The sequence below is a fragment of the Eublepharis macularius genome, chromosome 1 (assembly GCF_028583425.1).
Source record: "Eublepharis macularius isolate TG4126 chromosome 1, MPM_Emac_v1.0, whole genome shotgun sequence".
Taxonomy (NCBI): Eukaryota; Metazoa; Chordata; class Lepidosauria; order Squamata; family Eublepharidae; genus Eublepharis; species Eublepharis macularius.
The window spans coordinates 203725125-203752775 of NC_072790.1; the positions used below are offsets into that span (position 1 = coordinate 203725125).

Genomic DNA, 27651 nt, shown 5'->3' on the forward strand with positions numbered 1-27651 from the left:
CAGCTGAGAGGGTAAAAGGACCTGGCAACCCTATCTTCATGCCATGTTCCAGACCAAACATCATCTAGCACAGAACATCTCCCACTATCAGGCAGCTAAGGGAAGGATCAGGCTGTTTGGCTGACAGCTGAATATGATTCTGTGCTTTCAAAACATTCATTCATTTAGCTGGCTGCTTTCTACAACCTCTACCTAGCCTGGAAAATGGCTTCTTACCTTGACATGGCTGACCTGGCCACCTGGATCCATGCTATGGTAACATCAAGACTTGACTATTGCTTTTTTTTTTTTTTTTGAAAAATTTTTATTGGGTTAGAACATTTTTATTTTTACATTACAGTCAATTTTCCCCTAATTTTTCTTTTCTAACCCCCTCCCTTTCCCCCCTTTTGTTGACTTCCAACAGCTTTCCCACCCTCTGTCCCTTTTCCCTTACTTCTATTAAGTTCCTCTGTCTAAAACAGATATACATTCTCCAATATATTAAGCAGTACATCTTTAACTCCTTTACTTATTATACACCCAAACTATACGTCTTTAGACAAACAATTTATCCCATTTTCCAGTTTTGAGTAATTCTATATAAACCTATATATCATAAACCATAAAAATTTCCCACATTTAAATCAAACAATTTGATTTGTTCTCTATATATTACTCATTTCAACTTTTTATGGTAATTCTATATAACTCCTCAGATACTCAATCAATTTAACTCTTCTATACATTCAGTTTGGTGCATATAAATCTTGTCAAAGAAAGAAAATATTGTTAGTTAGTCAATCCTCATGTTTAAACCTTATCATTAATTATTCTCTATCAATTGACCTATACATATCTATATATATCTCAATCAATTAATCTAACTGCTTATAAATTCACATTTCTCTTCCTCCCCCGGTAAAGTCACCCCTCTCTTTTATACTTTTATTATATTTCAGTAGTTCTCAAACTGCCACAGTTTTCCTCCCACCTCCCATTTCTTCTCCAGGTATTGTTTCAGCTTCTCCCAGTCTGTGTTGAACTGCCCTGAGTCCAGATCTCTCAGTTTTCTTGTCATCTTGTCCATTTCAGCCATATACAGCAATTTGTAGATCCAATCTTCAATAGTTGGTACTTCTTGTACTTTCCATTTCTGCGCATACAAAAGTCTAGCTGCTGCAGTCATATAAAAAATCAACGTCCTATGATGGGCTGGAATTCCCTCCATTCCCAAGTTTAGCAGCAGGAGTTCTGGGTTCTTATTTATTTGAAACTGTAAAATTTCACTCATTTCTCTTATTATTTCCCCCCAGAACTGCCTAGCTACCTCACACGACCACCACATATGATAGAGGGAGCCCTCATGTTTCTTACATTTCCAGCATTTATTAGAAGTATTCAAGTTCCCTAGCGCAATCTTCTTTGGTGTCATGTACCAACGATAGATCATTTTGAAAATGTTCTCTTTAATATTGATACATGTCGTTGTCTTCATTGTAGTTTTCCACAAGTATTCCCATGCCTCCATTGTTATTTCTTTATTGAAATTTATAGCCCATTTCACCATCTGTGTTTTAACTATCTCATCCTCAGTATACCATTTCAGCAATACTTGGTATACCTTGGATATTCTTTTCTTGTCTTCTTTAAGAAGGGTCTGCTCTAGTTCCGAGTTCTCTGTTCGTATGCCCCCTTTTGCAAAGTCTGAGTTGTATAAGTCTCTAATCTGTCTATACTGGAACCAATCATAGTTAGGTGATAGTTCCTCTTGCGTCTTTATTCTAAGTTTAGATACTTCAATCTTAGTTATTTCTTTGTACGTTAAACATTGTTGTTCATTATCCACAGCTCTCGGATCTATCACCTCATATGGAACCACCCACAAGGGGGTTCCTTCTTGTAGGTAGGTTCTATACTTCTTCCAGATTGTAAATAGACTTCTCCTTACAAAATGATGCAGGAACATCGAGTTGACCTTTACTTTGTCATGCCATAGGTATGCGTGCCATCCAAAAATTTTTTTATATCCCTCTAGGGCTAATAGTTTCTTATTCTTTAATGTCATCCACTCTTTTAGCCAAACTAGGCAGATTGCATCATGGTAAAGTCTCAGATTGGGCAGCTGCATTCCGCCTCTCTCCTTTGCATCTTGTAAAACTTTTACTTTCACTCGAGGCTTCTTGCCTGCCCAAACAAAATCTGATATTTTCCTCTGCCATTTTTCAAATTGTTTAGAGTCTCTGATGATTGGTATTGTCTGTAACAAAAACATTACTCTTGGTAACACATTCATCTTAACTGCTGCAATCCTGCCCAACCATGACAGGTTCAATCTATTCCATTTGATCAAGTCTCTCTCTATCTGAGTCCATAATTTTTCATAATTATTCTTGAACAAATCTATATTTTTTGCAGTCAGCTCAACTCCCAGGTATTTCACCTTACTAGTTACTTCACAATCCGTTGTTTCCATTAACAATTGTTGTTTCTGCTTAGTCATGTTTTTGCATAATATCTTTGACTTCTTTTTGTTAATGAAGAAACCTGCCAAGTCTCCAAACTCCTTGATCTTGTCTATCACTTTTGGCATGTTCTCCAGTGGGTCTTCTACAATTAACATTATGTCGTCTGCAAATGCTCTGACCTTATATGAATAGTCCTTTATTTTTATTCCTCGTATTTCCTCATCTTGTCGAATTTGTATCATCAGAATCTCCAATACTAAAATGAACAACAATGGAGATAACGGGCAACCTTGTCTTGTTCCTTTACTAATCGTCAATTTTTTGGTCAATTCATCATTCACTACAATTGCTGCAGTCTGGTCTCTATAGATTTCCTTGATTGCTCTGACGAATCTTTCTCCCAGTTGTAGCTTTTCCATAGTGGCAAACATAAAGTCCCAGTTTAAATTGTCAAACGCTTTTTCAGCGTCTACAAAGAAGAAACCAACCTCTTTGTCACAACGCTTGTCGTAGTATTCAATAGCATTGATCACTGTCCTTAAGTTGTCTCTTATTTGTCTGTCTGGCAAAAAGCCTGCTTGTTCCTCCTCTATGACTTCCGAGAGCCACCCCTTCAATCTCTCCGCCAATATCTTCGCAAAAATTTTATAGTCATTATTGAGTAGTGATATAGGCCTATAATTTTTCACGCTAGTCAGATCTTGGCCCTCTTTTGGGATCAATGATATATTCGCTTCGCTCCAAGTGTCTGGAATTCTTTGATCCCTAAAAACTCCGTTCATCACCTCTTTTAGGAATGGTGCCAGTTCATTGGCCATTGTCTTATAAAATTTAGCCGTAAGTCCATCTGGCCCTGGCGCCTTTCCTAGATTTGCGGATTGTATTGCCATATTTATTTCCTCATCAGTTACTTCACTGTTCAGCTTATTTCTCCAAGCTTCCGAGATCTCTGGAAGTTTGGTTTTCTCCAAATATGATGCTATTGATTCTTTGTTTACTTCTTTTTTATTATACAGCTTAGCGTAAAATTTATAAAAGGCTCTGCTAATGGTAGTCTGCTCCAAATACGTTTTGTTTTCTTCACAAATTTTATTTATTATTTTCTTTTCCCTTTTCTTCTTTAATTGCCATGCCAAATATTTCCCAGGTTTATTAGCACCCTCAAAAGCTTTTTGATTCAGTCTTTTAAGGTTCCACTCCAATTCTTTGTTACTCATTGCTGTTAACTGTTCTTGAAGAATTTTGATTTCCTGATGTATTTTCTTTTTCCCTGGTCTCTTTTTTAACTGTACTTCTTTGGCCTTTATTTTCTCCTCAATCTCTTGTCTTTTCTCCTCTTTCTTTTTCCTTGCTCTACCATTTAAGTCCATTAGTATGCCCCTTACAACCGCCTTGTACGCGTCCCAAACTTTACTGGTTGGTACTTCTTTATTCACGTTGTATTGTATAAAAAACTTAGTCTCTCTTCTCAGTGTTTCCATATTCTCACTTTCCTGTAACAGGTCCTCATTTATTCTCCAGGCTTTCCTTTTTCTCCTTTTTCCAAATTTCCACATAATTGGGTTGTGATCTGAGCCTACCATCGGCATTATTTCTACCTCCTTAGTCCATAGCGCTAAGTCCTTTGAGGCCCAGATCATATCAATTCTTGATAATGTAAGATGCCTTGCAGAATAAAAAGTAAACTGTTTGGTTTTAGGATATTCTCTCCTCCATACGTCTTCGAGAGTTTCTTGTTGAATCAACTCAAAAAAAAGCTTTGGCAATAGTCCTCTTTTCTTTTGTGCTTTTGTAGTCTTTTTGTCTAATTCCAAATCTGTCACTCCATTGAAATCTCCAGCAAGAATTATCTGGTCATATACAAGATCGTCTAGGTGCTTCCTTAAGTCCTCAAAGAAGCTTTCCTTTGCACCGTTAGGTGCATAAAGTCCGACTACCAACACTCTCTTTAAGTTCCAATTACATTCCACTGCTACAAATCTAGCTTCCACATCTCTCATAACAAATTTTGGCTGCAGCTCCTCTTTTATATACAACACCACTCCTCTTTTTTTCTTGTTGGAAGCCGCTACAAATTCTTTGCCCAATTTTCCAGATTTTAAATATTTTACATCCTGTTTTCTAATGTGGGTCTCCTGCAAACAAACAATATCACATTTTTGTTTTAGTAGCCAATGAAAAATATTTTTTCTCTTATTCGGTGAGTTTAGTCCATTTACATTCCAAGATAATACTTTACACTCCATATTCATGGTTTTGTTGGTAAGTCTTTTTCATTGTCCTTGATAAATCTCTCCATCTCCCGCTCAGATCTGATGCGTTTTTTTGCCCCTCCAAACTCAAAGGACACTCCTTCCGGTAACTCCCATCTGTATCTGATATTCATGTCCTTCAAAGTCTGAATTAGCACTCTATATTTTTTCCTGTCCAATAACACTGATCTGGGCAGTTCCTTCATTATAATAATCGTCTTGCCATCAATCTCCAATGGATCTTGAAATTGTTTGGTCACAATCCTCTCTTTCATATTTCTAGTTGTAAACTGCACAATCACATCCCTTGGTAGTTTCCTCTGGGTTGCAATTCTCGAGTTCACACGATACGCCACATCTAGGATAGCCACAATTTCCTCCTCCTCCTTCCCCAGGTAATCAGCCAACACCTCAGTCATCTGTTCTTGCGCTGACTTCCCTTCCACTTCTGGCAGACCACGAAAACGAAGCTGCTTCTCCATATGTTTAGTTTCTGCAACTGACATCCTCCCCTTCACCAGCCTCATCTCTGTTTGTTGCGTGTCTATTAAATTCTCCATCGCGTCTTCTACTGTTTTAACTCTCTGCTGCGTTCCTTGTAATTCACTGCTAATCGTTTCCACACCTTTTTTCACTTCTGACAGCTCCGACTTTACTGTCTGTGTAACTTCCTTGACCTCTTTAATAAGCTCCAATTTCGTGTCCTTAAGTTCTTTCATCATGTCTATAAGTTTTTTGTCCAAGTTTTCTATTGCCGATTGCCACTCTTTTTTCGACATCGTGGGGCTTGCTTTAGCTCGCTCCCACGAATCTGCTCTCTTCCTCAGCTCCGTGGCGTATAATTAAACGTTTTCCTTTTTTTTAAATGTCCCAATCTTTGCCAAAATTAATTTTTTATATCCAAAATGTCGGGCGTCTTTTCTCTATGGTTTCTCTATGTTATTATAATCCAAGATGGCCTACTTCCTCTTCCGCTGAAGCCACGACCCTTCCACTTTCAAAGATGGCGATTCCCCACTTCCTGTCCTTTGGCAAGGGCCGCTTCCCTCCAGCCACTCTATTGTTGTTACGCACTTCCTGTCTCCCGTCTTCCCACAGCAGGTCTCGCGATGGTGTCTTTTTCCCACAGCTCCAAAACCACAGGTATTCAAAACAATAGTCCGATTTTTGTAATAACTTCTTTAAACTTAGTCTCTTTTAAAATACAACTCCTGCCGAGTCTTCACCTCCTTTTCGCTAGTCTGTTGCAGTTTAAAAGTCTACTTTCTTTCCTCTCTGTTTTTGTCAATCTGTCCCGTTTCAAGAGATAGCGATCTTTACCTTCTCTCCAGCTTTCTCGGGTTGTAATCGCTGTTTCGATCTTAAATTCTCCTCTCGACTTCCCTCCCCGATCGAAGCTTGGGTATGTAGGTCTTATGCCAGCCGAATTGGCCCCAAAATTGCCGCAGAGATTATAGCCGACCCGTCGCAAGGTGGGACCTCAAGGATCGGGGGGGAGACTCCTTGTGTAGAGCCCCCCCTCGTCCGAGATCTAACTCACCCTAGGGTCTTGAGCGTTCTTTGCCTGCTCCCCACCTGAGAGCAGTCGGCCGCGGGTTATTTTCACCCCTCCGGCCGGTTAAAACGGCAATCCGGTCAGCTCCGCAAATGGAGCTGCGTTAGACCTCCATGAATCCCAAACCGGAAGTCAAGACTTGACTATTGCAATGCACTATACGTAGGTCTCCCTTCTAAACTAACTAAGAGACTCCAATGGGTGCAAAATGCTGTGGCTCAATTGTTATCAGGGGCGAGCAGGAGCATGAACATCACTCCCATCCTGCAGTCATCCCACAGGCTATCCATTAGTTACCATGCTCAGTCCAAGGTATTGTTTATCACTTACAAAGCTCTTCATGGCCTTGGTCTGGCATACCTACGGGACTGTTTCCCTCCCTATGTTCCTTCACAGCAGCTTCATTTATCCAAACAGGGCCTCCTGCAGGTGCCACCCTGCACATAGGCGAAATCAACAGCTTTCTCTGTGGTGGCCCCTACCCTGTGGAATGGCCTGCCTGAGGAAGTCAGGAAAGCCCCCCCCCTCTCCTGGCTTTCCGCAAACGATGCAAAACCAAATTATTCAAAAAGGCTTTTTTACTCAGATAGGAGGGCTGTATTGTAGGGATGGGGTCTGATGATCCACTAATAAGTTAGGAACCGTAGACTTTACCACTATATTGTTTATGGAAAATGTTGTTTACGGAAATGTTATTGATATTGACTGTACTAATCTCACACTCTGTAATGTTCCTTGAGTCTTTGTGAGAAAGGCGGATTATAAATGACATAAATAAATTAATAAATGGGGAAAGACTGGAAGATCTTTTCATATTATCGATACTGCTGGGAGCTAATATTTTAAAATGATATATAGACTAGATTTTCTAGCCAGGTTTTAGAACATCTGGAGTTTGCCAGAAGTTCCTGTTCTACTTCTATTCAAGGTTCTGGTTCTGACATTTAAATCCCTTAACAGACTGGGACCAATATACCTGCAGGACTGCCTCTCCCAGTACGTCCTGGAGAGGGCCTTGCACTCAGTGGATTTACAGCTACCAGTGATCTCCGGCCTGAGGGTCATTTGTCTAGCCTCGATCAGGGTCAGAGCTTTTTTGACCCTGGCACTGGCCTGGTGGAACTCCCTCCCACCAGAGACTCGGGCCCTGTGGGATTTGTTATAGTTCTGCAGGGCCTGTAAAACAGAGATATTCCACCGAGCTTATGGTTCAGGCTCATCGTTTTCCCCACTCCACCCAGGACTGCCTGAGCTCCGCCATCTTGCCCTGAGGATAGTTGTTGCATTTTTGTACTGTTGGCATTCTATGGTTCTAGCACAGCCGTTTTATTTGAATTTGATGCCTTACGTAGAGACTGGTTTTATGTTTATTAACTATACTTTTAACTTCGAATTTAATTTCTGTTGTGAATCGCCCTGAGCCCGCTTGTAGGGAGAGTGGTATATAAGTGTAATGAACTGAACTGAACTGTACTTACAACGGTGATGTTTTCACATAGCTGATATTTCCATTAGACTTTGGACACTCTGGGCTAACACACTGAAAGCCTCCTCCAGTGTTAATGCACATTGTTCCTCTTGTGCAGTTGTGCAGTGAGACACCACATTCATCTATATCTGCAAAATGAAGGGGAATGTAAAGACCATGGGATTTTCTGCACGGGTATTTTTCGTCGGTTCTGCCCTCATACTGCTTCAGTTTATCCCCTGATTTCTGCATGCATTTTTGTGACTTTGGTTTTCACTTTGGTTCTCCATCCCCCAGATTTTTTCCAGTTCTTTGAGACCACTTTTACCCCGATGTTCTCCTGGAAGTGATCCTGAGTACCTTTTTCCTTGTGTATAAGGTTTCTTTGGGTTTTGTCACACCCACTCCCTCCCACCTCCAACCCACTTAGAATGTTCATCGTTGTCAAACCCATCCATCTCCTTCTTCCCCTTCACCCTGAAGACACATGGTTTTGTTTTCGATCTTTTTTTTAAAAAAAGCCCAGTTCTTACTTAGCTACAATGATATAAACATGCACAATAAATTAAAAAATGTTTTTCAACTATTGAACAAAGCATGGTGGGGGCAGTCCCTGCCACAGCCTTCAGAGCGGCATCAGGGATTTTATGCCCCTCCATCATGCTTTGCTAAGTTGCAGGGAAAGGGTTTTTCTTTTTCTTTTTTACTTTTCTAGTGCATGTTTATATCACTATATCAATGTAAGGGTTGATTTTTTTAAAAAAAAATTGTGTGCGCATTGGGGAGAGAAGGGTACAAAAGACAGCAGACATAAGCCACATATTATTCCATCAAACCAGCAACAGCCATGGAGAAGGCATGGTACAAGAAGATAAGGGAGCCAGTACTGGCACCTGTTTCTGTGGATTTGGATTCACACACAGGAGAACAGCAGTGAAATAGGAGTGCTGAGCGCAATCGCTAACCACTCTGTTAGGGCAGCTTGCAGTTTTCACATCTGAACTGCTGTTTTCAGTAACCTGAAAAAAACTGAAAAAACGTTCACCTAAATCCCCTCCTTCCTATCTTTTCTTCTGCCCATTCCTTCCCAAAGCTCAGAGTGGCATCCATAATTCTCCCCTAGTCTATGCATAGTACATCCACTGTTATCTCATGCATCTTACAAAGTGGGCTCCAGCTCACTGGGAGTCCTGTGATCGGATCTGTCCAGCATTTTGTGAAGACAGTGGCTGGGGCAGATCAGGGTTGCATGGAAGGGTGGGGAAGAAGAAAAGTGTAATTCTTCCATCCCTGCATGCCAAATTGAGTCCCTGCTTCTATCCTTCAAACTGGAGGATAGATGGGTAGCAACCTGAGAGAGGGCCTTCTTAGTCATGGCGCCGGCACATTGGAACTCCCTCACCAGGGAGATTTGTCTGACCCCCTCTATTGCTGTCTTCTGCTAGGGGGTGACGTCTTTTTGTTTCGCTTGGCATACCCCCAGTAACTGTTATTGGTCCTCCTTCCAGTTCTTGGGTTATGTGTTTATGTGTGTGTTTTATTGAATTATTTTAAATTTAAATTGACAGAGGCAGAAGTGGGTATCAGGGGATGTGCCTTGAACTGGTTTAAATCATTCCTCATGGAACAGACTCAAAGGGTTGCTATGGGAGAGGAGCTGTCTTCAGAGTGGTAAGTATCTTGCAGGGATCCCCAGTATGCCATCTTATCTGCCATGTTATTCAGCCTCTATGTAAAGCCTTTAGGAGAAATAATTCATAGCTATGGAGTTGGATGTCATCAAAATGTGGATGATACCCAGCTCTGTATCTCACTATCCAAATTCCCTGGTGATGCAGTAGAGGTCCTAGGTTGCTACCTGGCAGCTATGGTCAATTGGCTGAAAGATCCAGTCCCAGAACTTCCAGAGTCCCATCTAGATATGCATTTGGTCTTTAAAGCCACAGCGCATCTGAGATGGGGACCAAGGGAACAGATCAACATACATAGTCAAAACAATCCATTTGGTGAGCCACTTCACATGCTACAGCCACAGTGTGGGGCAATTGTCACATCAGCATCCATATAAGCAATCTTCAGCAGCCCTGGCACTAACACACTAATGCCTTACACACCCCTGATTAAAAACACTGATATATTAGGGAAAGGGTAGACAGCATAAGGACTTTAACCCAGTCCATGCAGCCCTTGTGGAAACAGATGATGACAAACCAGTGGGCCTTTCTTCTGGGGTTGGAGGGGGAAGCCAGTTCTACCTAGAAGAGAGCCTTGACTGACTAAATTTGGCCAGTGGGCCTGATATTTCTCATTCTTCTGTGAGAATCTTATGATCAGAACACTCTTGAACAACACACAAAGCAGAACATAACTGACCAATCACACACAGTAGTGCACAAGTGGCGTAATGAGGGCTCAGTTCTGCATGAATAGAGGGGTTGTCAAGGGTGTTGATCAGCTTCCCTTTTCTCTCTATTTTTTTAAATCAATATATCCATTATCAATCACACTGATGCATTCAATAAATTTCACACTGAATTAAAGAATATACTCTTGCAGTTGTAAAAACACATTCAAGTAGCTAAAGTAAGTGTCACTCCTCTATATTATTCCATATAGTTATTTATACGTTTCCAAATTCCTGCCAGTCATTTCACATGCCTAGGATTCTGATTTGCCAACAATTTAATTAATTTAAACAACTCCCTTACTTTATCTATCCATTCCCTCTTTGTAGGGGAGATCTGTTGTTTCCAATATCTAGCAAAAACTAGCCATTCAGCAGTTACTATATTCCAAACACACACTTGTATTTCCTTTGGAACCATTACCACATAGTTAAGCAATAATCTTCCTGGAAGGCAAGAAAGATCTGTACCTAACCCCAATGATATTATTTTCCAAAACCTTTGGGCATAAACACACTTTTACCATATATGACAGAAAGGTGCATTTTGTTTATTACAAAACCAATGCCTTCCAAGTATTTCCCCAGAATGCTTTGCTCAGCTTGTCATAAGTTGTGCAAGCCTGAAGCCTTGCCAGAGCACATTTCCCCTCAAATGCATGCCCAAGACACGACCTAACAGGATATAATCTGAAGGCATGTGATGCAACCACCTGGAGGGCAAACTTCATGGAAGTCCTGTGTGTATTGTGCTGCCAGGCCAGCCTGGTGCAAGCTCCAGGCCCCCACTGTGCCATGGAAACTTGCTAGGTGACCTTGGGGCAGTCACTCCTTCTCAGTCTGACCTACCTCACTGCATGGTAATCATAAGGATAAAATGGAGATTGGGAAATGATGTTATGATTTGCTTTGGGTCCCCATTTGAGAGAAACGCAGGTATAAAGTAATCAAGAGGAAGATGAGATGCATTAAATATTAAATTCACGCCACAAACTCATGCTATAGCTGAGTGAATGCTTGATGCTTTAGCCCCTCGAGCTCCTTTGAGACCCTGGTCCTTAAGGAGCAGGTCAACACGGTGGTCTGGGTTATTTTTCATAGTCAAGCTCTGCAAAGATTTCACGTTGCAGTGCAACTCAGTCCTAAGTACACAGCATTCCTATGCATGCCAAGAGAAAAGGCCTCTTTTATTTCTAGTTTGTTATCTATACATAGGTCTGCCCAATTATTTCTACAGCAAAGTATCTTTTTTAAAAAAGTACAGTGTATAGAAAATTGAATTTAAATTAATCAGTCACATCTACAGATTTTTTTTTTAAAGTTTCATCTGATGCTTTCACTTGTGAGAGAGGTAGTTGGAGTAAGGCTGAAAGTCCTGATTTATTGGTGTAATTAACTTATATATTACTTCATCATCAGTTAACATGTGGATTTTCAAACAGAATCATCCCTCTCAAAGGTATATTAATTAATGTGATGCAGTCCCAGATCTGGATGGTTCCTGACTGCCCTTGGGGAGTTTCCTGCTGACGTGGCTGGCAGTCCCTGATTGACTTCTGGAATCAGAAGATGAGTTGAGGCAGTTGACACAATCATTCCTAGACATTCTCTTCTTGCTGGCAGAGCCCAGTCTTCATCCTCAATGGGTTAGTATGAGACTTGAGCATTATCTATACGCAGAATTGTCTCAAGTTGCAAAGAGGCTCTTATGTCAGGCTCCTGACTATACAAATTCAGATAATTCCACTGTGACATATTTTCTAGGCATTTTATGGAATGAATGATTTTATCCATGCTAGGACTTCACTATTGCAGCCAGTCAATATCAAGATGTTAACAGTCCATCCAGATGAGTTACAACTGCAGTTTCAGCTACCACAACATGAAGATATGGACAAGCTTACTCTATGGAAGTGCATTCTATGATAGATGAAGTCACCTTGTACTGAATCAAACTGTTGGTCCATCTAGCTCAGCGCTGCTACAGGAAAGTTTTTCACTGGAGATGTCAGGCACTGAACTTGGGACCTTCTGTATCCAACATATGTGCTCAGCCGCTGAGCCACTTCCCATCTTATTACTCAGCTCTTGCTGGTCATGTTTAATTTTATTTGGTCAGAGAGGACTGCTCAGCTGGGTACAAGAAGCAGATAAATCTTCCTCAAGGAAGAGGATGGGAAGGAATCAGTTACAAGCCCCCCACCCTTACCAAAGAAGACTTCCTTGAACCTGAGCAATCCTAAGAAGGTCTATTGAGAAGTAAGTCTCAATTTATTGGGGCTTACACCCAGAAAAGCGTTCTTGGGATCACACCACTACGATGCAATCCAGATAGAATGCAACTGTTAATACTCTTGGACTTCTTAGTGGCTTTTGATGCCATTTACAGTGGCCATTTAATGGTGCGATTTCTGACATCATCACGCCATTAAATGGGAAATTGCGCTATGAAGATGCCGTCGTGCCAGGCGTTTTGTGCAATTTTCCGAAGGTATTAACAGGCGTGTGAAAACGGCCAGAAATATCTTTCTGACCTAGTTTGCTAAGATGGGAATTAGGGATACTATGCTACTACGGTGGTTCAAGTTCTGGCCAACCAAAATCAGAAGCTGGTTCTGGGTGACTGCCCCGGGAACCCCCTGCCACTGTCATTTACCAATAAAAAAACCTTTGGAGAAGAATTGCATTTTCAAAACAAACATATAGTTAAGTGATAGGAAGACACAACATTCCTACAGCTGAAGCACATCCTTGTAGGAAGAGGTGTGGATCCCAGCAACAATCGGCCCACACTGGCACCTGTTACACTAATCATTGAGGAAAGACCCATATCACTGGAGGCTTGTGCTACTGCTGAAGATGATACAAAGGACTGGCCAGTTTGTGTCACTGATTTGCAAGAGCTTGCAGAAAGCCAGCATTGAGCAGTGGACAAAGTAAAAGACTGGGGAGATCTGTGTTCAAATCCATACTCCATCATTAAGTTCAAGAGTGCTTCTAAGCCAATAATCCAGTCTCAGCCTAATCTGCCTCCCAGCACTGCAGTGATTTTTGAATGAGATAGTCCCATGTGTACTTTGCTGAGGTACCTAGAAAAATGATGGAATATACATATATACTGGGTATACACTCACATACATAATCAATAAACTGAAGTACTCTAGATTAACAGGCTTATGAAGTGGGCGATAAAAATTTTCTGTATAACTTGAATTTGCTTTCCTAAGACAAGATGGTGATTTTAAAAAACCTGGCAACTAGCTCTGTCTCATGAAAATCTGAAGAGGTTTTCTAAAGCAGTACAAGAGCACAAAGTCCCTGTTTCATGGACACAATATCACTATTCAATTCCCAGCACCTCTTGGCACTTCACCTCCAGACCTCCCCACATACCTCAACGGCCTTACAATGTATACCTTGTTTAGGGTTCTTGATTTCTCTCTAGTAGTCACAGCTAGTATTTTTCATAGCACATGACAAACTGTCACAAAACTCTGCATGGCATTTTAGAAGCCTAGCTCTCGCTCTGTCGCTTTTTAAAAAATTTCATTCATAGGCATAAGATGTATTTGATGTAACATGCAGGAGGAGCATTTGTGAGGCCTTTGAATGTGGTGTGCAGCTTCTTGAGGAAGGAGGAACCAGCAATCTGGATGTACTTGAGACAAACTCGATAGTACAGTGACCAACTTGAGTGTCAGCATGGGAGTCTTGCTGATTCCTGGTAACACGTGGAAGACATTTAAAGCACAGCATGAGCTTCCCGGAAAGGGCTCTTGAGGGGGATCCACAAGGACACGCAGGAAAACATCTAGTTTCCTCCTCCCCCACTGTTTCCTCTTTCCCCTTTCCTGAAAGCCCCCATAACTGCTCCCCTTTTCTTGCTTCCCACCTACCAACCTTTTATCTGCCCCCCCCATCTACAGCTATATTTATTTACTTCATTTATATCCTGCTTTTTTCCACAATGGGCACCCAAGCAGCTTACATCATTCTCATCTCCTCCATTTTATCTTCACAACAACCCTGTGAGATAAGTTAGGGTGTGAGTCTGTGACTGGCACAAAGCCACCCAGTGACCTTCTACAGCAGAGTGGGGATTCGAACCTGGTTTTCCTAGATCCTAGTCTGAAATTCTATCCACTACACCAAACTGGCTTTCATGGGACAGCTCACGTTGAACAGCAGCAGTCAAGTCTAGGGCCCTTTTCACATTTATGGTTTAAACTGCCATTTATGAGCATGCGCTGCAATCGCAATGGCTTCGGCATAGCACCCCACGCTGTCCGAGGCAGTGTCAATTTGCTGTCTTGTTTTTCATTTTAGATGGCCTTTGAAGCCTTGGTGCACTTTCGGGCTTTGCAATTCATGTCACACTTTTTAAAAAAACTTTGAGCAGGCATAGTAACATTGCAATGTTGGAACCCATTCCCCGCCCCCCATTTGCTGATTGGGCTGTCCCGTGCCTACTGGAGATGCAATTGGTGGCAGAGTTCTGGGGGAAAACATGTACTTTTTGTGCTTTTCCACTCTCATTTTTTTTTAAAGCCAAGCCAGGGAAGGGTTAATATACTGCTGCTTCATCCCCTCCGGGCAGCTTCACTGCTGCTTTGTTTTGCAAACTGCTGTGCAAAAGCTTGGAGGTTTTTTGGCATTAGCAGAACACCCCAGGAGGGAGGGGAAAGCAGCCATTTAAACATTTCCTGGCTTTTAAAGCCAGGAGAATGAGCAGTAACTTTACAACACAGCAACATTACAACTCATTCCTGGCTTTGAAAAAAAAGTGTGTACATACCCTCGAGGGAGGAAGGGAAAAGCAACCATTTAATCTTTCCCTGGCTTTTAAAGCCAGCAGGGAATAAGCAGCAAAGTTAGGAATCGTTTCTGGCTTTGAAAAACAAAATAAGAGTATGTTTGCATGCTTCCTGAGTATGTTTGTATACTTAGGAAGCAAACAAAGAAGCAGCCTTATGATCCTTACCTCGCTTTACTGATAAAAATGGCGGAAAAGGAGTTCAGAGTGCTGAGGAGAATGGCAGTGATTAATTCTGCACAGACCAATCAGCTCCGAGGGAAAAGGAGAGGTGGGAGAAGAGAAGCAGAAGGGGAGTAGGCTTTGCACTGACATTAATCAGATCAGATGCGACTTGACAGTGGCTTCAAAATAAAATCGCAGTATGTCCACAGGGGGAAAAATCGAGGATACTAGACAAACATCAGTACTGCGTCCCATGACTACCTTGCAAGTGTGAAACTCCTGCAAACATGGGAAGCAGAAAAGATACTGAAATGCTTTAAAGTCCTAGTACGGAAAGGACCTAGGTGAGTCATACAAGTCACCTAGTGGCTGCTGCAGGGCTTGGCCCCAATGAGTCCTCCCTCAAAGGCTAAAACAGACCTGGAAAGGCCTCCTCCCCATCCCCCTGTCTTTTCCTGACGGAAAGCAAAGCTTAAATACTGTTGTGGTTGCCTAGCAATGGCCACTGAAGGCATTTATTTCTTAAAACACCAGGTACTCCAGTATTTTTTTTTTTAAGATTTCAGAATTTTCTGTAAGCCTGGCACTTTTGTCAGTTTTGTAGAAAGATCTGTCTTGACTATTCATGGTTCCAGTCTCCAGATTTAAGTATTAGGTTTGTGCGATTTAGTGTATCCAGTCTGAATATATACCCCAAAAATAACTTATTCAGGAATCTGAATCAAATTTGCAATTCCCAGATGTATCAGTATTGGCTTCCCAGTTAACTCTGAATATATTCAGAACCATCAGGGTCCATTATTCCCTGTAGGGGAAATTTTCCAGCGGGTTGGAGGATCTGTTTTTAAAGCAAACCACACCAAAACTGGAGTTAAGTGAGTGCTTCCTGTCTTTTGAATACCCCCAAGGGGTCAACTTCTACAGGCCCCTGAGGGAATCACCATGTGATTGGACAGTTTTGTTCCAGAGAGCTTTGTTGTGTTACTCCAGAGGGCTCTGAGTGGTTTATTAACCGATATATTTTGATTGAATCTGTTCTGACATTTTATTGAGGGTTTCCAGTTGCTGATTTTTGAGGTTTTAATGACTGGTATTTAGTTTTTTACAACTGGTTTTTAGTACTATTCTTGCTACAGCTGTTTTTGGTTACCATTAGATTTGTTGTTTTAATGTTATCAGTATTAGTTGTTCTTCTATCCCACCTTACTTGTTATTTTATGATTAAAAAGCAGGTTTTAAATTTTCTAAAATAAAATAAGAAGTGGCCCTGAAGTCAAATTAAGGTTTGACTACAGATAAATGCTCTACATGTGAGTCCTACACATTTAATAACAACAACAGCAACAACAACATATACCACCCTTCAGGATAACTTAACGCCCACACAGAGTGGTTTAAAAAGTGTGTTATTATTATCCTCAGTCACAACAATCACCCTGTGAGGTGGGTGGGGCTGAGAGAGCTCTGAGAAGCTGTGACTGACCCAAGGTCACCCAGCTGGCTTCAAGTGGAGCAGTGGGGAATTAAACCCGGTTCTCCAGATTAACCACTACACCAAACTTAGCAGTTCCTCATCACTTAAACACTCTGAAGGAAGTCTGAAAATGACACCAGTGTCACAAACAGCTTCTTTAGTTCCTGCAAAACACCTCCAGCTATACACTTAGGAATTATAAAGCGATGTTTCACCTTCACAGCTCTTGCCATCACTGAAGATCCTGTACCCACTGGGGCAGGAGCAGTGGTATGAGCCAGGAATGTTGATACAGGTGTGCATACAGAGACGAGGGGCTCCTTCCAACTTGTAAACTTCACATTCATTCACATCTGCAAAGGGAAAAAACAGAGACATCATCCCATTATGCTGTAGCCCCTGAACAAAGAGTTTATTTCATGGATGGCAAGAAATAAATATCTGGGATATCACTCTTCCTGATGGTATTTGATCACTGCAAGGAATCTATGTTCCAGATCTATGAAGTGTATGTAATTTTATCCCGGTCCTTGCTACCTCTTGTCTACAGGAATGTGGTACTTTGGAGTATAATAGCAGCCTTGAAGCCCTGTTCCTTTGAAATAGCTTTAAAAAGTTGGAGCAGAGAACCAAGATAGTAATTGTGGAAGTAGCCAGGTCCCTGATGCAGAAGATCCAAATTACGTATCACGTCTAGAAATCTCATATTTGAGAACTAATATTTAATCAGACATTCCTCATATCTGATCTGTAGCCACTCAAAGATAATCTTAATCTTAATCTTAAACTATTGACCTACAAAGTCTTATGAGGGAACATGAAGGATGGAACTTGCTTTCATGCTATTACCTCTTTCCCTGCCAATATGTCCAGGTTGGGGAGGGGGTGCAGGTGGATACTATTATTGCCTACATGGCATCTTTGCTTTCTTTGGACAGGGCTAGCCAAGGCAAATAAAACTTCCATACTCTTTCTGAGAGTCTAGGATGTGAACTAAGTTGCCCAGATGCTAGACTCTCATCTCCAACAGGAAGTAGTTACCACTGCTTATAGAGCCATGCTGCCACTGTTGATACTCCTTGAATTCTGGAAATGAAACTAATGTGTGTGCCTGTCCCTAGGATAACATCACCTTGAAAAACAGGGTGCTTCCCTAGAGGAAACAAAGTGATTGCTTTAGGCACAGGAACCTTCTCGAATACTCAGCAATGCAGAAAGGCAGCAGAGGCTATAGCATGAGTTTTGGATGTAGAGAGGAAGGATAAAAAAAAAGTTGCTAGGCCCTGAAGAACAATTCTATCTGATTCACTTTGATTCACTCTGTATCTGATGAAAGGAGCTTGACCTTGTACCCTGGAAATGCTTGTTGGCCTTTAAGGTGCTGTTAGACTTGAACCTTGCTCATCTACTGCAGACCAACATGACTACCACCTGAAATTATGAACATAGGCAGATCTTATTCCAGAGTCTACAAAAAGATCAGCAGACGTCCCAAAAGCCCCAAGCTGCAATGACATCAGATTCTTGCTGCATCTTTCCTCTGTGGAGGCAACAGCATCAGTGAAACTTCAGAGGATGCGGCTCGGTTATCTTTTTGAGCTGGTGATCTACAGCAACCTGGCAGGTTGGGCTTAACAAGGAAGCTTTATTCTGTACCTGATTCCAGCCCTTTATGGGCTAATTCCAGGTTTGTTTCTTGGTGCCCATATACTCAAGTGAACTTCAGTTACTCCAAAACGGAGAGGGAATTGTCGATCTTCAGTGCAAATGTGCTCTGATTTTAAATGATTTCCTCAGCTAAAATGGTTCTAAACACATTTCAATGATCAGTCTCCTTGGGATAATAATCCCTGAATTCAGCCTCATATTGGTCTATACAATCAAGGAATCAATAAGATGCCGCACTGTGGCAGCCTGGAACAAAATTTTTTTTTTTTGAAATTTTTTTTTATTGGGTTAGAATCAAATGTTTATACATTACAATCAATTTTCCCATTTCCCACTTTCTAACCCCCTCCCTTTCCCCCCCCTTTTTGTTGACTTCCAACAGTTTTCCAACCCTTTATCCCTTTTCCCTTACTCTTTATATATTCCTCTATCTAACAAATATATATTCTCCCTTTATTCTAAGCAATACTTCTTTAACTATTTTTAATGCTCTGTACCCTAACTATGAGTCCCTTTTTTCCATAATGGATAAACAACCAGCCAGTTTAACTTATACTCTATATGTTATTCATTCTATCTTCTTCTATCTATTTTGGTTATATTTGCTTACATTAATATTTCTATTCCCCTTCAATCATAAATCTATATATGATATCAATCAATTTGACTCATATATACCTTCAGATAAACATATTCAGTTTGGTACATTATGCAGAATCAGAAAGAAAATATTATTAGTTAGTCAATCCTTATAGTTAACACTTATGATTAATTATTTTCTATCCATATTCTATTTATTATTCTATATATATCAATCTAATAACATAGCTGCTTAGAGATTCACTTTTACCTCTTCTCCCCCCCCGGTAAAGTCACCCCCCTCTACATTTTATTGTACTTCAATAGTTCTCAAACTGCCACAGTTCTCCTCCCACCTCCCATTTCTTCTCCAAATATTGTTTCAGCTTCTCCCAGTCTGTGTTAAACTGTCCTGAGTCCAGATTTCTCAGTTTTCTTGTCATTTTATCCATTTCTGCCATATACAGCAATTTGTAAATCCAATCTTCAATAGTTGGCACTTCTTGTACTTTCCATTTTTGCGCGTACAAAAGTCTAGCTGCTGCCGTCATGTAAAATATCAACGTCCTATGATGGGCTGGAATTCCCTCCATTCCCAAGTTTAGTAGCAGGAGTTCTGGGTTCTTATTTACTTGAAATTGTAAAATCTCACTCATTTCTCTTATTATTTCCCCCCAGTACTGCCTAGCTACCTCACACGTCCACCATATATGATAGAGGGAACCCTCGTGCTTCCTGCATTTCCAGCATTTATTAGAAGTGTTCAAATTCCCTAGCGCAATCTTCTTTGGTGTCATGTACCAACGATAGATCATTTTGTAAATGTTCTCTTTAATGCTAGTGCATGTCGTTGTCTTCATTGTAGTCTTCCACAAGTATTCCCATGCCTCCATTGTTATTTCTTTGTTGAAGTTTATAGCCCATTTCACCATTTGTGCTTTGACTATCTCATCCTCAGTATACCATTTCAACAGTACTTGGTATACCTTGGATATTCTTTTCTTGTCCTCTTTAAAAAGGGTCTGCTCTAGTTCCGAATTCTCTGTTCGTATATCTCCCTTTACAGAGTCCGAGTTATATAAATCTCTAATCTGTCTATACTGGAACCAATCGTAGTAGGGTAATAGTTCCTCCTGAGTCCTTATTCTGAGTTTAGATGCTTCAATTCTAGTTATTTCTTTATAAGTTAAACATTGTTGCTCATTATCAACAGCTCTCGGATCTATCACCTCATATGGAACTACCCACAAAGGGGTTCCTTCTTGTAAATAGATTCTGTACTTCTTCCAGATTGTATATAAACTTCTCCGTATATAATGATGCAGGAACATCGAGTTCACCTTTACTTTATCATGCCATAGATATGCGTGCCATCCGAATATTTTTTTATATCCCTCTAGGGCTAGTAATTTCTTGTTCTTTAACGTCATCCACTCTTTCAACCACACTAGGCAGATTGCGTCATGGTAAAGTCTTAGATTGGGCAGTTGCATTCCGCCTCTTTCTTTTGCGTCTTGTAGAACTTTCATTTTCACTCGAGGCTTCTTGCCTGCCCATACAAAATCTGATATTTTCCTCTGCCATTTTTCGAATTGCTTAGAGTCTCTGATGATTGGTATTGTCTGTAGCAAAAACATTACTCTTGGTAACACATTCATCTTAACTGCTGCAATCCTTCCCAACCATGACAAATTCAGCCTGTTCCATTTAATCAAATCTCTCTCTATCTGAGTCCATAATTTTTCGTAGTTGTTTTTGAATAAGTCTATATTCTTAGCAGTCAGTTCGATTCCCAAATATTTCACCTTGCTTGTTACTTCACAATCCGTTATTTCCATTAACAATTGTTGTTTCTGCTTAGTCATGTTTTTACATAATATCTTTGACTTCTTTTTATTAATATAAAAACCTGCCAAGTCTCCAAACTCCTTAATCTTATCTATCACTTTTGGCATGTTCTCCAATGGGTCCTCTACAATTAACATTATATCATCCGCAAATGCTCTGACCTTGTATGAATAGTCCTTTATTTTTATTCCTCGAATTTCTTCATCTTGTCGTATTTGTATCATCAGGATCTCCAATACCAAAATGAACAACAGTGGAGACAACGGGCAACCTTGTCTTGTTCCTTTACTTCTAGTCAATTTCTTAGTCGCTTCATCATTCACCACAATTGCTGCAGTCTGGTCTCTGTAAATTTCCTTAATTGCTCTAATGAATCTTTCTCCCAATTGTAGCTTTTCCATAGTGGCAAACATAAAGTCCCAGTTTAAATTGTCAAACGCCTTTTCAGCATCAACAAAGAAGAAACCAACCTCTTTATCACAACGCTTATCATAATATTCAATAGCATTAATCACTGTCCTTAAATTGTCTCTGATTTGTCTGTCTGGCAAAAAGCCTGCTTGTTCCTCCTCAATAACTTCCGAAAGCCACCCCTTCAGTCTCTCCGCCAGTATCTTCGCAAAGATTTTATAGTCGTTGTTAAGTAACGATATAGGTCTATAGTTTTTCACATTAGTCAAGTCTTGGCCCTCTTTGGGGATCAATGATATATTCGCTTCACTCCAGGTATCTGGAATCCTTTGATCCCTTAAAACTCCATTAATCACCTCTTTTAGGAATGGTGCCAGTTCACTGGCCATTGTCTTATAAAATTTAGCCGTAAGTCCATCTGGCCCTGGCGCCTTTCCTAGATTTGCAGATTGTATGGCCTTACTTAATTCCTCATCCGTTACTTCACTGTTCAATTTGTTTCTCCAAGCTTCCGAGATTGCTGGAAGTTTCATTTTCTCCAAATATGACGCTATTGATTCTTTATTTACCTCTTTCTTATTGTACAGCTTAGCGTAGAATTTGTAAAAGGCTCTACTAATGGTAGTCTGTTCCAAATACGTTTTATTGTCTTCACAAATTTTATTTATTATTTTCTTTTCCCTTCTCTTCTTCAGTTGCCATGCCAGATACTTCCCAGGTTTATTTGCACCTTCAAACGCTTTCTGATTCAGTCTTTTAAGGTTCCACTCCAATTCTTTATTACTCATTGCTGTTAACTGTTCTTGAAGTATTTTAATTTCCTGATATAATTTATTTTTCCCTGGTCTCTTTTTTAACTGTATTTCTTTGGCTTTTATTTTCTCCTCGATCTCTTGTCTTTTCTCCTCTTTCTTTTTTCTTGCTCTACCATTTAAGTCCATTAGTATGCCCCTTATAACCGCCTTATAAGCATCCCAAACTTTATCAGTTGGTACTTCTTTATTCACGTTGTATTGTATGAAGAACTTTGTCTCTCTTCTCAACATCTCCATATTCTCTCCTTCCTGTAGCAAGTCCTCATTTATTCTCCATGCTTTCCTTTTTCTCCTTTTCCCTAATTTCCACATAATTGGATTGTGATCTGAGCCTACCATCGGCATTATTTCTACCTCCTTAGTCCACAACGCTAAGTCTTTTGAGGCCCAGATCATATCAATTCTTGATAATGTAGAGTGCCTTGCAGAATAAAAAGTAAACTGTCTGCTTTTAGGATATTCTCTTCTCCATACATCTTCTAGAGTCTCCTGTTGTATCAACTCAAAAAAGAACTTTGGTAATAGTCCTCTTTTCTTTTGTGCCGTTATTGTCTTTTTATCTAATTCCAAGTTTGTCACTCCATTGAAGTCTCCAGCAAGAATTATCTGGTCATATGAAAGATCGTCTAGTTGCTTCCTCAAATCCTCAAAGAAGCTTTCTTTTGCACCGTTAGGTGCATAAACTCCGACTACCAACACTCTCTTTAAATTCTAGGTACATTCCACTGCTATAAATCTGGCTTCCACATCTTTCATTACAAATTTTGGCTGTAGCTCCTCTTTTATATACAACACCACTCCTCTTTTTTTCTTATTGGAGGCCGCTACAAATTCCTTGCCCAGTTTTCCCAATTTTAAATATTTTACATCCTGCTTTCGAATATGGGTCTCTTGCAAACAAACAATATCACATTTTTGTTTTAATAGCCAGTGGAAAATGTTTTTTCTCTTATTCGGTGAATTTAATCCATTTACATTCCAAGATAAAACTTTACACTCCATACTCATAATCTTGTTGGTAAGTCCTTTTCATTGTCCCTTATAAATCGCTCCATCTCTCGCTCAGATCTAATGCGCTTTTTGGCCCCTCCAAATTCAAAGGACACACCTTCTGGGAGCTCCCATCTGTACCTGATTTTCATGTCCTTCAACATCTGGATTAGCACTTTATATTTTTTCCGGTCTAGTAACACTGATCTGGGTAATTCCTTCATTATGATAATTGTCTTGCCATCAATCTCCAATGGGTCTTGAAACTGTTTAGTCACAATCTTCTCTTTCATGTTTCGTGTCGTAAACTGCACAATCACATCTCTTGGTAATTTCCTCTGGGTTGCAATTCTCGAGTTTACGCGATATGCCACATCTAGGATAGCCACAACTTCCTCCTCCTCCTTCCCCAGGTATTCAGCTAACACCTCAGTCATCTGTTCTTGCGCTGTCTTTCCTTCCACTTCCGGCAAGCCGCAAAATCTCAGCTGCTTCTCCATGTGTCTACTTTCCGCAACCGCCATTCTTCCCCTCATCAGTCTCATCCCTGTTTGTTGCGTGTCTGCTAGATTCTCCATCGCGCCTTCTACTGCTTTAACTCTCTGCTGCGTTTCTTGTAATTCATTTTGTATTGTTTCCATACCTTTCTTCACTTCTGACAGCTCCGATTTTACTGTCTGTTTAACCTCTTTAATCAACTCCAATTTCGTGTCCTTAAGTTCTTTAATCACTTCTAAAAGTTTTTTGTCCAAGTTTTCTATTGCCGATTGCCACTCTTTTTTCGACATCGTGGGGCTTGCTTTAGCTCGCTCCCACGAGTCCGCTCTCTTCCTTAACTCCGTGGCGTAAGATTTAATGTCTTTTTATTTCAAATGTCCCGGTCTTCTTGCATAAATTAATTTTTAAAGAGTCCAAAATGTCGGGCGTCTTTTCTCTATGGTTTCTCTATGATTTTGTAATCCAAAATGGCCTACTTCCTTTTCCGCTGAAGCCGCGACCCTTCCCCTTTCAAAGATGGCGATTCCCTTCTTCCTGCCCTCCAGCAAGGGCTGCTTCTCTCCAGCAACTCTATTGTTATTACGCACTTCCTGTCTCCCGACTTCCCACAGTAGGTCTCGCGATGGTATCTTTTTCTCACAGCTCCATAACCGCAAGTATTCAAAACAATAGTCCAATTTCTTTAATAACTTCTTTAAACTTAGTCTCTTTTCAAATACAACTCTTGCCGAGTCTTCCCCTCCTTTTCATTAGCCTGTTGCAGTTTGAAAATCTACTTTTATTCCTCTCTGCTTTTATCAATCTGTCCCGTATCAGAAGATAGTGATCTTTACCTTCTCATTCACTTTTCTCGGGTTGTAATCGCTGTTTCGATTTTAACTTCTCCTCTCCACTTCTTCCCCCAATCGAAGCTTGGGTATGTAGGTCTTATGCCAGCCGGATTGGCCCCAGAACTGCCGCAGAGATTGTAGCCGACCTGTCGCAGGGTGGGACCTCAAGGATCGGGAGGGGACCCGTTGCGCAGAGCCCCCCCTCGTCCGAGATCTAACACACCCTAGGGTCTTGAGCGTTCTTTGCCTGCTCTCCGCCTGAGAGCAGTCGGCCGCGGGCTATTTTCCCCCCGCCGGCCGCTTAAAACGGCAGTCCGGTCAGCTCCGCAAATGGAGCTGCTTCAGACCTCCATAAATCCCAAACCGGAAGTCGCAGCCTGGAACAAAATTAAGAACTCCTGGCAAGAACTACCTTCTGTTACTGTAACTCTGAGTATAAACACATCTCCCAGGGATGTATACTCTGTGCCTATGATGAAGTGAGCTGTGACTCACAAAAGCTCATGCTGAAATAGATGTTGTTAGTCTCTAAGGCGTCACTAGACCTCTGTTTAAGTTTCCTGGCAATATCAAGGATTTTTTGTTCTCTTTCATCTGTAAATAAGTAATTCTCTAAATAATATTAGTGTGGTTAACTCTAGTAGCTGGAGTTCCATGAAACATAATGATCTGAGACTGGCCCAAGATGGCATTGAACACCCTGGAATCCTTAGTTAGTGTAACATAGTTTGCTGTCTCTGGAGATCATAGCAGCTCTGGGACAACAAACATAGGATGCAGTTTCTGTAACCAGCAGGTACCTTCTTCAAAACCTAGCTTCACGAAAAATTTATGGCTTAACCACTTAGTCCTAATCCTTTATGAACAAAGTCTTCAATTTTTTATATTCACACAATTTTGAAGAAAATCTCATTAAAGGCATTAGTACTTAATTCCAAGTAGACACACAGCTGTAATCCTAAGCATGCATGAACTCTAAGGACATTGTCTCACAGCCATCCGTGCTTTCCCCTGGTCTCTTCCTTCCCTCTCCTTCATCTGTCATGTCCCTGTTATTTATTTTATGCATTTCTACTTTACACTGTTAACCAAATTTGATTCACCAGACAGTTTACAATGAAGTCAATAATGATGCTATCGACAACTGAAAACATAAATAACTTTAAAGCATAAATTATAAAACAATCTTAATGTGCATGCATATATGATAATTTTGCTGTCTTCTAGTGTTTTTGAAGATTATGTTGATAATTGTTTTATAATTATTTATGTATTCAGTTGTCAAGTGTATTTTTAGGAGCAAATATAAGGACAGACATAAAAAACTGCTAAAGCCAACCTAGTAAAAAGCAACAGAAAATAGTAAAAAAAAAAAAGACAACATATATCCTTAATACACACCGACAGTTAAAGACTCACAACATGAAGGACGGGTAGAAAACCCTAATCAACCAAACGTCTGCGCAAAAGGGGAAAGTTTTAATTTGGCACCAAAGTTTCAACAGACAGCACCAGATGAATGGATGTGGGGAGGATGCTTAAGAGTCAGGCTACCACAATTGAGAAGACTGTCCTTTGTAGTTGATCACCTTGTTTCAGATAACAGGAGCAAATGATTGAAATGGATAATGCATTCCTACTCTTAGGAATAATGATATTGCATGAATCAACAACAACAACAATCCCAGTGCAAAATATCAGTCACAAATATGAGTTCCTGCAAGATAAATGTAACATGTTTTTAGACTGTTGTAACTCAACCACTTTACATTGGATTTTTCTGAAATATGGCCAAATGTACACCCCTAGTTAAGTAGATTCTCTGAGCCAAATTTCAGACGGATAGCCTAGATTTTATGAGGAATAGAATTTTCAGACACTGTAATGGCAAAATAAGATTTAAATAGTATGGCTTTACTTAAGGAGCAGTTTCTGCTGCTCTAGAATGCTGTATTCTGCAACTTTCCATTACAGACCAGGCTCCGTTGGCTTCCATTGCTGCCTCTTAAGACATGAGTTCAATGAACCACTTACCCTGGCAGATGCTGTTTTCTGCAGTGCCACTCATATGGAATCCTGCTTCACAGCTGCAATGTTGCATCCTGTCAAATTTGGCACAACGTGGCTTGCGACTAAAAGCTGGATCATTTGTTACACTCCATGCTGGTGGAACTTACAGATAAGGGAGAAAGTAGAAACCATTAAAAACAAAGCAGAGATTGCCTCCTCTGAGAGTGTGTCTTTCTAGAAGGAAAAGCAAGCTACCCTTCTTTGTCTCTTCTCCTTCTGGAACATTCTTTATTCAGACCATCTCATATTTTCTGTTTTTTCTTTTAATTCTTTCAATATAATGCAACAGCATCTCCCCTCCCCACTCCTCGAGTAAGCATATAAACATAAATACCAATTAGGTGCTCAGGTGTGTAATACTGGTTTTGAACTAAGTCAGCCCTAGAAAAATTTAAAATCCACTTTGTGTATTAATCTCCCACTTGCAAGAACAGGAAGACATAAATGAAAGGGAATTCAATAGTACACAGGAGCAGCAAACATGATATACCCTGGAAGAAGATCAAAGGTTGGACAGGGAAGGAGAAGAAATCACCTCTTTAGCCTCCCAGGATCACTATAACCGATGGCAAAATGAGGTTTGCACCCGGTAAAATAGGGATCTGCCATCATTTGCAACTTATTTAAATAAGGACATAATGTGGTACAAATAGCACATGGTAATTATATACAGAGCATGGATATATGACTAGTTTCTTCCATTTGTTTGAATGGGATGTGATGCTTAAATATTCTTTGTGCCCCACCCCATACCTAAGCAAATTACATACCTGTCTGTGTTTGATATTGGCAGTTGGTACCGGTCCATTCCTGTGGACAGATGCATTTGTACTGGTCAGCTCCATCTATGCAGGTTCCACCATTCTGGCATAGATGACTTCTGCATTCATTGATTTCTAATAAGCAAATAAAATAGTAAGGGTTATGAGCTTCATTTTTAAAAAATCCATGAGCTGCTGTTCAAGTTCCTCATTAAAAGCCTTTAGCATTTTGCCAGAAGACTTTCTGACTGTTAAGAGCGAAGCTCTAGCTTTATTTCTCTATTACAATTTTATTCTAGAGTGGGTAGCTGTGTTAAGTCTTTTTCAGAAAAACTTAACACGAGTTGAAGGCATTTTTATAGACTTTCAAGTATTCCAGCATGAACTTCCTTGAATCAGAACATCAGATGCATCTTGCCTTTCTTTCCAGCAGTTCAGGGCAGTGTATAATGTACTTACTTTCCCTCTGCGCTGTTTTATGAAGCTGTACTCTCCAGCAGTGATTCAAGCAGTGGTCCTTGGGCGGACCACCAGGAATATATTTACTGCACAGACAGGACGTTTCCCTCAAAGTCAGGCAGTTTCCTCGGGCTTTATTAATGT

General features: G+C 40.5%; 1 protein-coding gene across 2 annotated transcripts in view; it reads right to left on the reverse strand.

The window, feature by feature from the left end:
• The window catches only part of FBLN7 (fibulin 7), a 58482-nt gene that overhangs the window by 4689 nt on the left and 26142 nt on the right, over positions 1 to 27651 (reverse strand). For both annotated transcript variants that reach the window (XM_054988626.1, XM_054988616.1), the window contains 4 exons: positions 27058 to 27183; positions 26252 to 26389; positions 16794 to 16931; positions 7733 to 7871 (listed from right to left, as the gene is read on the reverse strand). In XM_054988626.1, coding sequence (XP_054844601.1) covers positions 7733 to 7871; positions 16794 to 16931; positions 26252 to 26389; positions 27058 to 27183 — 541 coding nt within the window. The remainder of the gene's footprint in view (positions 1 to 7732; positions 7872 to 16793; positions 16932 to 26251; positions 26390 to 27057; positions 27184 to 27651) is intronic.